Source organism: Ischnura elegans, chromosome 5, assembly GCF_921293095.1.
Source record: "Ischnura elegans chromosome 5, ioIscEleg1.1, whole genome shotgun sequence".
Taxonomy (NCBI): domain Eukaryota; kingdom Metazoa; phylum Arthropoda; class Insecta; order Odonata; family Coenagrionidae; genus Ischnura; species Ischnura elegans.
In genome coordinates, this window is record NC_060250.1 from 64,259,859 (window position 1) to 64,275,138 (window position 15,280).

At 35.8% G+C, this 15,280-nt stretch overlaps 2 protein-coding genes across 3 annotated transcripts in view; one reads left to right on the top strand and one right to left on the bottom strand.

Annotated features, from left to right (window-relative positions):
* LOC124158983 (40S ribosomal protein S5) lies at window positions 1–3,485 on the bottom strand. Its single transcript, XM_046534436.1, has 5 exons — window positions 3,373–3,485; window positions 2,969–3,129; window positions 2,430–2,639; window positions 1,484–1,612; window positions 1–245 (listed from the first exon to the last, which is right to left on the bottom strand). The coding sequence occupies exons 2-5, from the start codon at window positions 3,125–3,127 to the stop codon at window positions 78–80; spliced, it is 666 nt and encodes a 221-aa protein (XP_046390392.1). The 5' UTR covers window positions 3,128–3,129; window positions 3,373–3,485; the 3' UTR covers window positions 1–77.
* LOC124158982 (isovaleryl-CoA dehydrogenase, mitochondrial) overlaps window positions 3,477–15,280 on the top strand; it is a 14,168-nt gene continuing 2,364 nt past the window's right edge. Inside the window, exons 1-9 of one of the 2 annotated variants that reach the window (XM_046534433.1) lie at window positions 3,477–3,563; window positions 3,891–4,139; window positions 4,216–4,305; window positions 8,317–8,538; window positions 8,646–8,807; window positions 10,382–10,547; window positions 11,714–11,807; window positions 13,181–13,271; window positions 14,433–14,601. In XM_046534433.1, coding sequence (XP_046390389.1) covers window positions 3,993–4,139; window positions 4,216–4,305; window positions 8,317–8,538; window positions 8,646–8,807; window positions 10,382–10,547; window positions 11,714–11,807; window positions 13,181–13,271; window positions 14,433–14,601 — 1,141 coding nt within the window. In that variant the 5' untranslated portion in view covers window positions 3,477–3,563; window positions 3,891–3,992. Of the gene's footprint in view, window positions 3,564–3,704; window positions 3,801–3,890; window positions 4,140–4,215; window positions 4,306–8,316; window positions 8,539–8,645; window positions 8,808–10,381; window positions 10,548–11,713; window positions 11,808–13,180; window positions 13,272–14,432; window positions 14,602–15,280 lie in introns of those variants that run through there. The other variant, XM_046534435.1, reaches the window with a different exon arrangement.

Here is a 15,280-nt window from a genome sequence, read left to right on the forward strand (position 1 = left end):
TAACTTTGACCCAAGGTTTTATTATGGAATTCCTTGGAATGATAAATCACGATGGTACAAAAAATGTGACTTTCATTTTAACGATTAGATTTGGCTACACGCTCCAATTCATCTTTCTTCTTGATGGCATAGGAATTTGATGATCCCTTAGCAGCATTGATAAGTTCATCAGCAAGACATTCAGCAATTGTCTTAATATTTCTAAATGCTGCTTCCCGAGCACCAGTGCACAGCAACCAGATTGCCTGAAATGCAAAACAGTTGCAATCACTAACTCATTAATACCCCCATTTACTTTGTAATCCGGAAAATTCAGAAAATTTTCAAGGAAAGGAAGTATGATTATAGGTCTCAACAAATTCAGATTTTAAAACAAAGAGCTATGACAACAATAAGGAAGTATCAGGATTAAATATTTATGATGTTTGCCATTTTAAGTTAATGCTTCAAGGAATATTTTAGCTACTTTGAATTCAACCTTCAAATGTATCATGAGCACACCATCGGTACACCAACTTCTATCAAAGTAACTTCCCCAATGCACTAATCCTTAACCGCATGAAAATAAGGCATGCTGGTGATGAGCAATCAATATACTCTATTCAATATAAGCACTACAATAATACTCCATGGGTCTATGAATGTTTCCATCGTAAAGAACCAAAATGCCATTAAGCACATATTTGGATTAAGCAGAGCTTTCTACAGCATGCATACAAATGAACATCTCACTATGTGGAATTCATGAACTGCATTATCAGGTTTTTTTCCATTTTCAGGTTTTAACAGTGCACACAGTAGAACCTTGGTTACATGACCTTTGTATATACTACGATCTCAGTTACACACTGCCATTTATCTAGTGAATATTCCTAAGTTTCAAGCCTCCCTTGAGAAAATTTCATTCAAACAACAAACTCAGTTGTTAACTATTTTTACAGGCCAATGAAAGACAATACCTCCCAACTTTATAATCTTAAAAGTAAAAATTTTTTTTCCATGCACATCACTCAACTCCTGATATCACATATCAAGTGTCATTTGTTTACACTACAGGGTACAACAACAAAACATTATTTTGCAGCATTTTTTCAGTGCCGAGTGCAAAAACATCGGATGATTTGGTGTCATCAGATGACTGTCAAGACGCAAGACCTTTTACAAATAGGTGAGTAAAAACTTCAAGATACCACAACATAACCATTAACCCAATTTTTAGGAAAATGCAGGTGAATGTTACATTAACTAAACAAAATATTGCATAACTAGAACAGGCCTTTTAAAGGCCGCTTGCAGTAGTGGAACGAATTCAGGTAACTAAAATAAAGAGATGTGCACCAACACTTTTCATATTAGCGGCTTCCATTACAGTGTAATTACCACCAAAATTTATTACAATATAAAAAAATGATTTCAATGGCCAGTTTGCAACCTGAATCACGTTCTCTGAATTTGGAAGACATAAATTAAAGATTCATCTTACCTGGTTTACCCGCCTCAATGGAGACACATCCACAGCTTGACGTCGGACTGTACCAGCCCTTCCAATACGAGTGGAGTCTTCACGGGGACCGGAGTTGATGATTGCAGTAACAAGTACTTGCAGGGGGTTCTAGATAAAATTTTAGAATACTTTTAGAAACTGGGATTTGATAAGGCATCAAAAGATATTTATAATTTAAAAATAAAAATAAACTCGCAAGCCCCAAAAAATTCCAATTAAGAATAATCCACCAAGTAAATTTTCAGCCAAGCTCATTTATACCTGTGATTTTCATTTCTGGAAATTTTTATCACGATGATAAAAAATATAGTTAGGCATAAACTTACAAAAAATAATAAGTTTAAAGAAATTTTGAAGGTGCCAAATTAGCATTAAGGTATTACCTTAACAAACCGGAAGACCTAAGACATCAAAGGTTTTCTGATAATTAGAAATTCTTACTTTTCACCATATAAGAAATTAAATTGCATATTTAAATGAGTTTTACAAGAGAAGCGCCCGGCCAATTCTTCAGGCAAGGCTTCTTAGAGCAACCACTTACGATAATTAAGGCGAAAATGCACGGAGTAACCATCCAACTCGCAAGCATGCACAACAGGAAGTTGTCTCAATTTGACTAATACATTCTTCCAATTCGTTACGGTCCGCGAAAATAATTTACGCATTCACATTGTATGAGTTTACGTACAGTGTAAATAGGCCTTACTGGCATTTTAAGTTATTGTCTATCGAAATTAGACATTTAAGGAAACAACATGATACGAACACCCACACATATAATTATACTGTACACCTAATGCAAATAAGTAAACAATACCCATGGATTGCAATGGCAAGTTGAACTTGCATTGTATCAATCATGACCCCTCTGACTTTTTATACAACTAAAAATACGCTAAGAGACAATAATATCATCAGTACATACCTCCCCAGTGAGTAAGTGGATGATTTCGAATGCATGTTTAACAATGCGAACAGCCATTAGTTTTTTTCCATTGTTTCGGCCGTGCATCATTAGTGAGTTGGTCAACCTCTCCACGATTGGACATTGGGCTTTCCTAAACCTTTTGGCGGCATAACGTCCAGCTGAATGTGGCAAATATTTAGCGTTCTTCTCTTTAACAGCAATATAATCCTGAAAGTTTAAAATGCAATAGTTAAAGACCCTAAAAACATTTCAATAGGTACAAATTTCATATAAGCAATCATCAGATACATTACACTACTACCGACTACAGACGAGGATTAATTAAAACTATCAAGCAACATAGTGACGGCGAACTAACTAAATATCAGTAATAAACCCCTGTTGTAAAATCAAATCCATTGAACAATTATGACAATGAGATAGTGAGCAGCCTCAACATTGGGATACTTATACAGCGTGGTGAAAACGGGACCACGAACGTCTAAATGCAAAGAAAATTGGAGGCCAAATTAAGCAAATGAGAAACCCATAACAACCTGCAGTGACATATCTGCTACTTCGACATCATCACAACTCCATCGTCCGAAAAGTTTAATTTCTGGAAGCTCAGCCGGTTGTGCCACGGGCATGGGAAGAGGTGCTTCTACCTCCACAGCCTCGGCCTCGCCTTCCATTTCGTAGTTTTCTTCTGCCATAGCTATAAAGCGGATTGCAATATTAAACGATTACCACAATATTACTTAATAATACTCGCAAACAAATTGAGAGGGAAAACATGCTGCTTGAACATACGTATCACGTGTCACGTATATGCTCAAAACACATTAAACTTTAGCCACAACTGCCACTCAAGTAACATCAATTCGAAAATATGTTCTTAATAAACAGAAAATATAGATATATACTTCAGTATTTATTACTGACAATTACTACCACTTACTTCTGTGTTTTCAGTGATCCTCCGTGGTACACCGTGACCGGAAAGGGGTTTCCATACGTTAAATGACGGACTACAAGTCCGCCACCTACTACTTCCGTTTAGTTCTTGTAACTAAAATATCGTTGCGTTTGCAAATAGGCTGTCTGCGCGAGTTGCTTTTTATGAAGTTCAAAATCACGTTCAAAATCATTGTAAGTGCGTTTCTAAGTCCGCTTAATTAATATTTTCGTTTTCTAAACTTTTGACCATTTTAATTTTTAATTCCACTACCTTAATTATCGGAAAGGTTGTTTTATGATTGATTATTATCATTCCGATAAAATATTTGCCTATTTACGTCACTTAATTTAACGATAACCTTCGGTATTTTTTGGCTATTTTTTCGCCGAAAGACGTTTTTCAATCTGCGTTCCATCATAGGACTTTAAGTAAAGCTGTACAATATAACCTGTTATCGATGTTACCACGATACAAGTAAATGTTTTAAAATGGTTTTGTTCTTTTTCTTTCCTTCACAGAAGTCCTGTCTAGTACCAATATTTTTAACTGGGCCACGGTGACGGAAAGAAATTACCACCATTCTTTGATGCGCAAGCTTCAGTGAAGGTGTGCTATTCAGAATGACGTCTTTATTGACAAAGCTATCCCTAAGGCATAATATAAAATGCCTGTCCAGATTGATGAAGCCTGATTTACAAATCAGACTTATGTCGCAGTATTATCCTATCAATGAAGAAATCTTTGGTCTTACGCCCGAGCAACAACAGGTGTTATATATAACCACTTTTGATTGTTTCTCTGTCGTGAATCTTTTAACTTCATATTTACTTTTTTCTGTTCCAGCTTCGTCAAACTGTTTTTAACTTCACTCAAAAAGAATTGGCACCCTTTGCAGCAGAAATAGACAAGAAGAATGGATTTGATAATATCCGAGTGAGTTCACCTGCAGAGCAATCATTAGATCGATTTTTCCCTGCTGAGAACGGTATTCGAGCTACCGAATAGTTCCATTGAAAGTTGGAACGAGAAGTGTCTCTGTTGACTCAAAAATTATATTCTGGTTGTAAGCGCTGGCAACTGTTTTACTAAAAAGTTTGAATGAATACCAAGGTACTGGAGAAACACTGAAGCTGGGCAGTTTCAACAGTAGTTTTTTTTCACTTCAATCGGTCATTTGCCCTATTGTTAAGATCTGGTTGCACCATAATTTAATTTGTACCGTTCAATGTGCTAATGCATGAGCGCAAAAACTCACTGACTAATCATACCAATATATGCAAATAAATCTGCAAAAATTATAGGAGCTGTTGTAATTTAGTGCCAGAATTTATCCCAAGTTCATTTTCTTTGAAACTGTCAGGCAAATACACATTAAATTGCGCGAGTCAATATATTGTGTAACTTGGCTTTTAAGGTCTAGCTACACAGTGAATTAACATGTACGAGTTAATGTATGGACACAAAAATACTCCATATAACCACCCAACATGTGCAAACCAATGAACAAAAATAGAACCTGTTCTAATTTAGTTGAAGCATTCGTACATGTTCCGTTCCACCAAAATCGTTCATGCATTTACATATTGACTGGTATGTGTTAATGTACTGTATAACCAGCCTTTAGGGTCCATACCCACACAGCACAAGAACTCGCGTACATAATGTATTTACTAAGGAAATTGATGTATACTATACATAATGTATTTTGTAACGTATTATTGCTGTATTACAGCGTTATTATATGTAGGGATTTACATTAAGTATATTGGTGTATCCATACCGGTATAATGCATAAACCTGTGAGTTCATATTAGCGACCAAAAATATAAATGTAACATATAAGAGAGTACACTGCCGAGGAAAATTATATTTGTGGATTAATATTCACTCTGAAAACTAATAATTGCCTAGCACATTATCGGTTTTAATGAGTCCACTCATAAGATCATCTTTGAGCGAAGTAGTGATATCCTTGAAACCCCTACGTTGTTTACGAGTGAATTTACGTTACGTTTCACCACTTTTTAGGGATTTTTGTGGTGTAAGTTATTGAAAATTGAAGTTTCTGATGATAGTGAATTTTCCTTTATTCTTGAATTTCATTCGCTGGGCTTAAGAAACGTGTGTTTGTGAGACATTTTTGTTAAAAACGCCTTTCACGTGTTCAGTGCCGGAGTGCGAAGAAAACTCCAGGAGTGGACCCAAAGTTAAGTTTTTAGCTTTCCAAGATATCATGAGCTGGACATCAAGTGGATTCGGGCGATCAGAAGAGACAATTTCATCTCCACGAAAAACAGTAAGGTATGTACCCTTTCACGCTGTAATTATTTGGATGTAATTTCTAGCTAGATGTGGCTTGGAGATGTTGATGAATGTCTCCAATACTAAAAGTGGTGATTTAAAATATTGTAGCGGCAATTCGACTGAAAATTCTTTTATTTTAGTTGTTTTTTGTATTATTTCGTTCAGTAAACGTGTGGTTGAAGGAGTTACTGGGAATTATAATTTAGCAGCCAAGTTTATGGTATCGAATATTATTTCTTAGCTTGCCCTTTGGTGTGTTATGCGTCTGAAACTCTGTACTCAGTTAAAAATACTTATTTAACTTAGAATTGAAAAGCTGTTTGAATTATTTACGCCCTAAGTTATATACTAGGGTATTTTCGATGAAGCTTCCTGAGTCATTATATTTTTGGCGTAGTACCGTATATTACGGGGGAAAACACATACCTTTTAAGGTATTCATGCTTTCGAATTAATTTGAGCTTATGTATCATTTCGCAAGACCAGCGATACTCAATAAGTTTCATGGAAAGCAATGCTGAGAAATTCATTGAGTCTCGTCAGTAACTTATATGCTATTAGTGTGTATGAACCGCCGTGAATGGAGATACGCGTTTTTCTCTTACAATCGTGGGTGATGCAATGAACCGGAATTTAGCTGTGTCCGGCTTTTATCATCTCAAATTATCTTATGCTTATATCTAGTTTTTTATAAAAAAAATCATTGAGGTATGTAGTTATCTCCTGTATTTACCAGCCAAGTCATTAGATATATTTCTCATTCAGAAATGCCTTAAATTGAAAAGACTAAGTAATTTACTTGGTATTTTCTTATTTATTAATTTTAGGTGTGTGAGCTGCACTTCACATCGAGTGACATCAGAAAAGAATCTGTGGCCTTGCACGAGAAGATGGGGAGATAATTCGTGTTGAATTAAGGTGCCGAGACTGGAGGAAGGTGCCATTTCTTCAGTTACCAAACTATCATTCAGAAGACAGAAAGACAGTGGTATAAGTGACGTATAGAACTATGGTGGATGTGGATTTTTTTAAGTGGATGATGTGACAATAGACATTCGTTGGAGAAACTATTGAAGATAGTTAGTATGGCTTCTGTCAATGTACTTAAAAATAATTTTTGTTCAAAAGAGAATGACAATATTTGTTTCAGCAAAGCATTTCATGGTAACAAGAGAGGATTGCAGCTATTATTGTGATTGAATAATGAAAATATAAAATATCTGAATTTTAATTGTTTTTTTCTTTCCTGCCACTATAATTCATTGTGGTGATTTCCTCATGCATGGTAAGAGCTGAGATGTGATTTAAGAGATATCATATTCTTTATACATATTTTTATGCTGGTGGTTTGGCAGGACTTTCAAATTTTTATTAGATTGATACATCTACTGCAAAGTGACATTGAAACTTTTGCTCATCCCAAACAATATTTCAAATGCATAAGCGCCTGGGACTGGTACGTTTTAGTAGCTGAGGTTGGACTATATGTAAATTTTGGCTTTCATTTTGATGAATACGAGCAGAATAATAGCAGATGTGTCAATGATGTTATGATTCACTGGCAATTGTCATTGAACAATCTTATTTACTCAGGCTCTAGGGTAAGATTTTCATAGCCCATCTGTCATGCAATGTCTAATTCAGTGAACAATTGAAGAAGAATTTACTCTTAATTAATAGAACCATTTGGGACCTTGTGTGAACACCTTTTACCCTGCTAGAAAGAAATTATCTATCCAAGGAAAGTGCATGGAATGCAACCAGGTTTAATCAAATGCTTGGCCTCGCCACACACGCTTGGGAACAAGCCTTATCTCTAGGTGGCTGTGTTACAACCCGTTACTAGCAATCCCTGGCATTAGGATGGTTATGGATTTTCCTCTTGACTGCATGCATTTGCTTTGTTTAGGGGTCATGAGGAAGATATTATTAGCTTTTATGAAAGGCAACAAAAATGTTAAGCTTCCAAGCTATGCTTTAATTATTTGTATTGATCGGTTAGTAAGTATTGCACCTCATATCCCCTGTGAATTTGTTAGGAAAAGACGTTCACTTACATGAACTACTGAGGTTGAAGGCAGCTTGTATATGTAATTGTTACAATATAACTGTCATGGAAATATACATTTTGGTACACCATGTAATTTACATGGAAAAATACACCACTGTACATCATGTAATTTACGTGGAAAAATACACCACTGTACATCATGTAATTTACGTGGAAAAATACACTACTGTACATCATGTAATTTTCATGGAAAAATACACTAGTGTACATCATGTATTACACTGTATTATACGTGTACTAGAGGACATTTGAAGCATATTTACAGTGAAAATACACAGAAATTACTGCTGTATTACAATTGAATACAGCATCCGGTCTTCGTGTATTTTGACTGTATTACAGATGCAATACATGTGTATTCCACCTTGTGTGCTGTATGGGTAGAGTACTACTCAAATTACACCTGTTTCAAGTATTGATGAAGGCATTTCAATCATTACTATTTCAACCACAGTGCTTTGTACACAGTTTCTTTTTACATTGTTATTCTTATAACACCCACATTTTTAGCTTGGGTACTAATCCCTTTCACCCTACTATGATCATATTCTAATATTTTCTTATTCCAGTCTTTCTGGAGAAAAATGGGCGACTTAGGTCTCTTGGGAATAACTATATCAAGTAAATACGGAGGCACAGATGGATCTTATTTGGATCACGTTATCATAATGGAAGAACTATCTCGAGCTTGTGGTGCTATTGCTTTGAGTTATGGAGCTCATTCTAACCTTTGCGTAAACCAAATTCACAGAAATGGTAATGAGGAGCAAAAGACGAAGTACCTTCCTAAGGTAAGGATTACTGCTTTGAAAGTATCTTTTATAATGAAATCATTTTCACTGTAATGATTATCCATCATGTCAGATTTTTAATGTGCACTAAAATCTTTTCTTCTCAGCTTACTTCTGGAGAACACATTGGCGCATTAGCAATGTCTGAGCCTGGCTCAGGGTCTGATGTTGTCTCTATGACTTTAAGGGCAGAAAAGCACAAGGATTACTATGTCCTGAATGGTAATAAGTTTTGGATAACCAATGGACCTGATGCAGATGTTTTAGTGGTAAGTGTTTCTAACATTGAAGATTGAGAATGTGTTGCCCAGAATTCTGAATAAGATTTTTATAGCTATTCTTTTGGGTTGGTTTCTGTCGATGATTCAATAATTTTCACTATTATTTTGTCATAGTGCACAGAGATAATTAAGTTGAGACAATGGATGTCTCGGCCATTCGAAAGTTGGAAAGGCCTTATGGTTCTGTGGTTTTCCAGTGGGTAGTTTATAACATCTCTGCCAACATATCAATGGTTGAGACATCCATTTTCCTAAGGGCTTCATGGGCTCTGACTATGATAAAATAATCATGGAAATGATTGAATTAACAGAAATTGACCCATCAATAAAACTGAAAAAATGGAGTCTTCATTGATAGAATTTGTGTGAAATACACTTGGCTTTATGTTAAATTGAAAATATTTTTATATGCAACTCTATCAAGCTTTTCTTTTACAGTCTTTTGAGTTTTCTTAAAACTTGTCAATTTTTGGTGGGAAACACTATGTGGAATAACCTTCGCATGACCTTAGAAAACTTTGCTGGGGTATCTAATCCTGAAAATAAATACACATTGTCTTTGTAGCTAGACGACACTAGGCTAAAATCTTTTCAAGGTGCCATAGGCCTGTGCATTTCAATGGCCCCTATAGGCGGAACATCACCAGAAATTTTCCTCAGGGGTTGGTTTGGTGTTATGTGGGTTGCCTACACAGGCAATTCACTATCAATTTATAAACGGTGAAAAAGTGTATACCTTATCAAATTGGCTATTTTTGTAGTGCTGGAATTTATATTCATTGTTACATTTGACCAAAATGGCTCTAGGTTTTATGGTGTGGTCTTGAGAGGCATGTTTTTCCAGAATACACCTGATTCTTTGAAAAATTTAATACTTAAAGTCTCTGGTAGCGATGGTTAATATAGGTTGTCTGTGCATTGTTTTTAGTCATTGTTTGACTAATATTGTTCACTTCTGTGAAGCACAGCATGTAGTCTAAGGTGTTTTGCTTTTAAAAATCAGACTTAACACGTTGTTTGGCAGAAGAAAGCTGGAGAGGGTCAGCACCCCTCTCACGCGATAGCTCTTTTCCTTCTTCTTTTCAGTTTCCTTTCTTTCATTTTTTATACTAGTCTCCTTAGCGTAAGCCAAATCCAGGTCATCCTTCATCTATAATCATCTTTCCATATTTTTCGTTAATGATATTGCAAACTTTTAAGTCCTTTAGATTCGCTTTCTTGACTAAGACCCACAGTTTCACATTTCTTGCGTAGCACTACACAATTTTCTTCCTCGATTCTCTGCTCCATGATCTATTAAACAGCTTACTTTTCCAGAGGAAACTTTTACAAGTGCACTTTATCCTTTTATGTCAGTTCTATTGATGTACATAATTAGTGATAATAGTTCCAAGATATCTTAAACCATAAAATCAAAATTTTTTGGTCTTGAGTAATTGTATGTACTGAGGAATGTGAAAACTGGTTAATTTAATTTGACTTTACCATGTCCATGGGCAAATTTAATGTGCCTTGTGCCTTTACAGAATCAAATCTATTCTTTTTCTTCTTCATTTTCTCAGGTGTATGCTAAAACCAACCCTTCTGCTCCTAAGCCTCAGCATGGAATTTCAACATTTCTTGTGGAACGTGGAATGGAAGGTTTTAAAACTGCTCAGAAGTTGGATAAATTAGGAATGAGAGGTTCAAATACAGGAGAGCTCATATTTGAGGACTGCAAAGTACCTGGTATGCACAAAAAGTGGGATTTTTGTTATGCAGTTGATTTCTCATGAAGGTGTATTTAGTAGATATGGGTACCTTGCTGTTTATGCCACACTGCCAACCTTGCATGGCATGCAATCACCAATTAAGAAAGCTGTACGGTACGTTGTGAAATCAATATCAAGTTTTAGAGCTAAAAAAGTCCTGAAAACTATCCAAATGAGTATAATAGAATAGTTTTATTTTTCTGGGGCAATTCCCCCGTAGAACATAAAATTAATTGCGCTAGCAATCATGGGGAAAAATTTAAAAAAATGCTAGAAAGTGTAATAGCTTAGATGTAAATGGAAAACGTAGAAAAATGATACAGGAAAATAGAAAAACTAGCAGCTATCAAGATAGCTTAAGCAAAAAATTTAGGGTGGTATGAAAAAAATATCACTAAGTATATAACGAAAGGTAGGCAATAACAATAAGAAAAGTAGATAATTTTTTCCAAAAACAAGGCTACTGTAAGCTGGTTATGATTTTAATGCAAATTTAAGTATTGCTTCACATATAAAGAGACAGTGCATGGTCAAATCAAGAAGTATAATCTGTTTATTTTAAATTGTGGGATATTTCTACTTCGTTTCATGTAATCAGGGCACAAGTGGTCAGTTTATTTTAGTGCTTTAAATAATGTAAAAACTTTTTGGATTTGTCTTATTTCTTCAAGTTTCATCCAGCTTTGTGAAATAGTAGTTGGTAACGGAACTGGCTAAGGCTTCTCCAGTAGATACCAGAGATGTGATCCTATCCAAAATTATTCATTTAATACATAACCCTAAAAGATAAGAAATGATTAGTTTCATTTCAGATCCTCTCCAAAACTTTTTGCTCTTAAAGCTACAGATCAACATTCACTTCCACATTAATTGCCATTGGAAATTTTTCTCCATGCCAATTAATTTGAATTTCACCACTACATGCTGCAGGATTCAAATATTCAACATCCTCTTTATTTTCTACTTCATATAATTTCTTGCCTGGAGTTACTAATTAACCGTTGGGGTAAAATTATTGGCTGTGCATTGTAGGAGGGAATTGGCCAGGGGAGGGTTTGGGCTTCCTTGTTTTTGTTTCCTTGTCTGACTTGCTCTCCTCATGTTCACAGCATCTGTAAATTGTAATTTTTGTTTTTTTTTCAGCTAAAAATCTTTTGGGACCAGAGAACAAAGGAATTTACATTCTCTTTAGTGGACTGGATTTGGAAAGATTGGTCCTTGCTGGAGGTCCTTTGGGGTAATGTGACATCTGTTGAATACAATCTATAAATAAGCTAATTTAAACCAAGGAAAGTGCATAATTCCTTGTATTTTTATGGAAACATGAGCTTGAAAAAATGATATTTTCTTTGCTCACTTTGACTGAGTAATAGGAATAAAAAATTGGTTCTCATTATTTAAAACCAAAAAGATATGAATGAAAAACACAGAGACCAATTTTCAGAGCTCAAATTTGTTTTTTAACCGAAATAAGTAGCTTTAAAAGTCCAATAGGAGCTTCGGCCACACCGACAACGTCGCTAATCCAGAACCCTTTTCTCGACGAGCTCATCCTCACTGGCCCGTCTCTTTAACCCTCCATAATTCCTCTTTTTGATAAATTTGCTAAAATGGCCATTTTCCAGTGGTCTGCAGCCACAGTTTTAGCAAAGTTAATAAAATCGTTATTTTTCATCACAGAAACACGGTTCAAAGACATACTTGATTGCTTGGAAACCGATGCAAACAATCATTTTTTTATGATCGGATTGATTGGTTGATTTTCAAATTGCAGTCAGAGCAGTCACTTTTCGGGTGGGAGGCCCCTCGCTCGGAGGGTCGAAGAGACGGGCCTGCGAAGGTGAGTTCGTCGAGAAAAGGGTTCTGGATTAGCGACCCTACGGAGGGTGTACCACACCCGTCCTGGAAGTACCTGCTCCATGGCCCAACAAAACTCATTTTAACATTTACGCCGCATGTGAGGAGAAGGTTTTTGGAGATTGAACAGCATTATTTGGCTCACTTGTGGGTTATTTTAATGTAGATCTGTACGTCAAGTCTGGGACATATGTTTTGTTGGTAAATTTTTTTATTTTGGGGAAATTCAGCAGTGAATACCAGTTTCTGTGTGGAAATACTCTTGAGGTTTTCATGCACACGTTCCTGTTTTGTGTGTCATGCATTTCAGTTGTGTCCAGGTTCCACTCCTTTATTTGAAAAATCCCTTTTTTCCAAGATTCTCATTGAGTATGCATAAATGTAGGACAGTCCCAAGTGTGGTCAGTGCCATGCCTGTACAAATGAATGTGCAGCAATAGTATGAAAATAGTTTTTGCTCTTTATTTTCTTGAGAACTTTGGGAAACTGACGTTTACTGCTACTACAAGTACTCCTGCCTAGAAAGATATTCCTTTTAAATACCAAGAATCTTGATTTTCTATCACTCCACAGATTTCAAGATGCTATTTTAGAATACATGTCATTTCACATAACTTATGGGTTTATAAGAATAGCCTATAAAAATATAAGTATCATATTTCTGCGTGAAACATGCTTTTGTTTTCAGTGGGTGGGAAACTATTGAATAACGAACCTATATCCTTACTCTACATATTTTGTTTGGTTTTCTAGCATAATGCAAGCCTGTTGCGATACTGCATTTGAGTATGTCCATGTAAGGAAGCAGTTTAATCAAAGAATTGGGGAGTTCCAGCTTATTCAGGTGAGTGTATGTTAATTTGCTTTGACATAATGGGCTAGTTCGCAATTTTTTTACAAATGCCAATAGGGTGGTTTCCTATCATTTTTTTATTGCCTGAATCAAAAGATTATTACTCCTGGAGTACGTATCTCACGCTTTTAGATTTTTTAATGACGATATCCATTTTTCGCGATTAAATGAAAAGTGAAAATTTTCAAGCGCGCGAAAACGTGATGGCTAAGTATGAATGCCGGGAAAACGCCGTGTGACGTCATTCTGGTTCCCGCTGTCACCGTGTGAGGTGACCTTGGGGCAAGGCTTTAAGCGCTGATATGATGCAGGCTACTAGCAGGTAGCAGAGTACCCTGCTAGCAGGTAGCGCTTGGCTTAATTATGGATTATCAAACTTATCAAACGAAGGAAACTTTCCGACCATGGCCAGTTTTAATAGGTGATTATTAAGACATGTTTCCCTGAGCTCTTTGCCTCATGCATGCATCTCAGACGATGTAAAACTGCTATCTACTCGTATAGAAACTATGTCCCTGTGACATCATGTGGAGTGGCATCGCATGGGCGCCAATCTGGCCTTTATCAAATACAGTTAAAATTGACCATTGCCATTCGTCTAAACAGGGAATTCTAAAACCAAATAATTTCTGTATTATGAATGCACTAATGGTGGGTAACGAATTGCAATCAATGCCTTTCATTTTCTTTGATGAAGGAAACTACCCTATTGTGGTAGAATTTGAAAAATAAATAGACATTTTTTTTCCATTTTTTGGTCTGTTGCTCTTTTTGAGATATTCACAGCAAAAAAAGCTGAAGCCTGTCATTTTCTGTGATGAAGGAAACTAACCTATTGTGGTAGAGTTTGAAAAATAAATATGTAGACATTTTTTTCTATTTTTTGGTCTGTTGTTTATTTTTTGAGATATTCACAGCAAAAAAATCAATGCGAAAGTTTCATCATTTAATTTTTAAGCTTGGAGTTAATGGTAGAATGAGGGAGACCTTATATTTGTCATCATTTATATTTCCCAACCATTTAACAAATTATTTTAATTAATTGCAATTTCGGGTTCAGGTTGACAACTCCATAGTGTAATAGTGATTGAATCCAATGTGTAATTGTAGCATGAGAATCAATATTAACTCTTAATGTACGCTGTATTGCAGGGTAAAATAGCTGATATGTACACTACCTTGAGTGCATGCCGATCATATTTGTACAGTGTGGCAAGAGCCTGTGACAAGGGTAATGTGAGTCGCAAGGATTGTGCTGGGGTTATTCTGTACCTTGGAGAAAAAGCAACACAAATGGCCCTGGATGCTATACAATGCTTAGGTAAGACATCTGTAATATTTTCCAGCTGTATTATCCCTCAATTATTACTAATGTCATGAATTTGTACGTGTCTATCTACCTAATGGTTTCATTTTTTTCAAATGGTGTCATGTGTTGACACTAATTCTAAGTTACCAACATGGCCAGGAATAAACCTGTGGACCTTACCAGTTTAATAGGCTATCAAGTAACATTGAATGACAAGTAAAAAAAAAGTATGCGATTCAAAGTTACAAGCATAAGAATAACTAAGTATTCAGCTCCTTTACTGCATAATTTAAATCCCTAGCATTAAAAAAATGTAAGCCATCATAAAAATATAAATGGAAAGCAACACTACACAGCTTGATAGTTCATCACTCCGCAGGGCTAGATTACTATGGCAATATATATTGTTGATATTCCTGTGTAATCAATTATTTTTGCTTTTTTATGCCGAGGAAATGGATAGTGTTTGAAACTGGTGTCTGCTTCCTTGCTGAAGGCCTGTGTTTTTGTGATGTTGCAACCTACTTTTATCTTCCTTATGCATCTTATGTGGCACTCAATTTTTATTTTAAATACACAGTTATCTGCACTACTCGGGCGACTGATTGGCTTGTTCACTTGAATTGCCGCCCAGCACACAATAAACCAAATGGTTTTGAGCATACACCCCCTGATGATGCTCACAATTTTA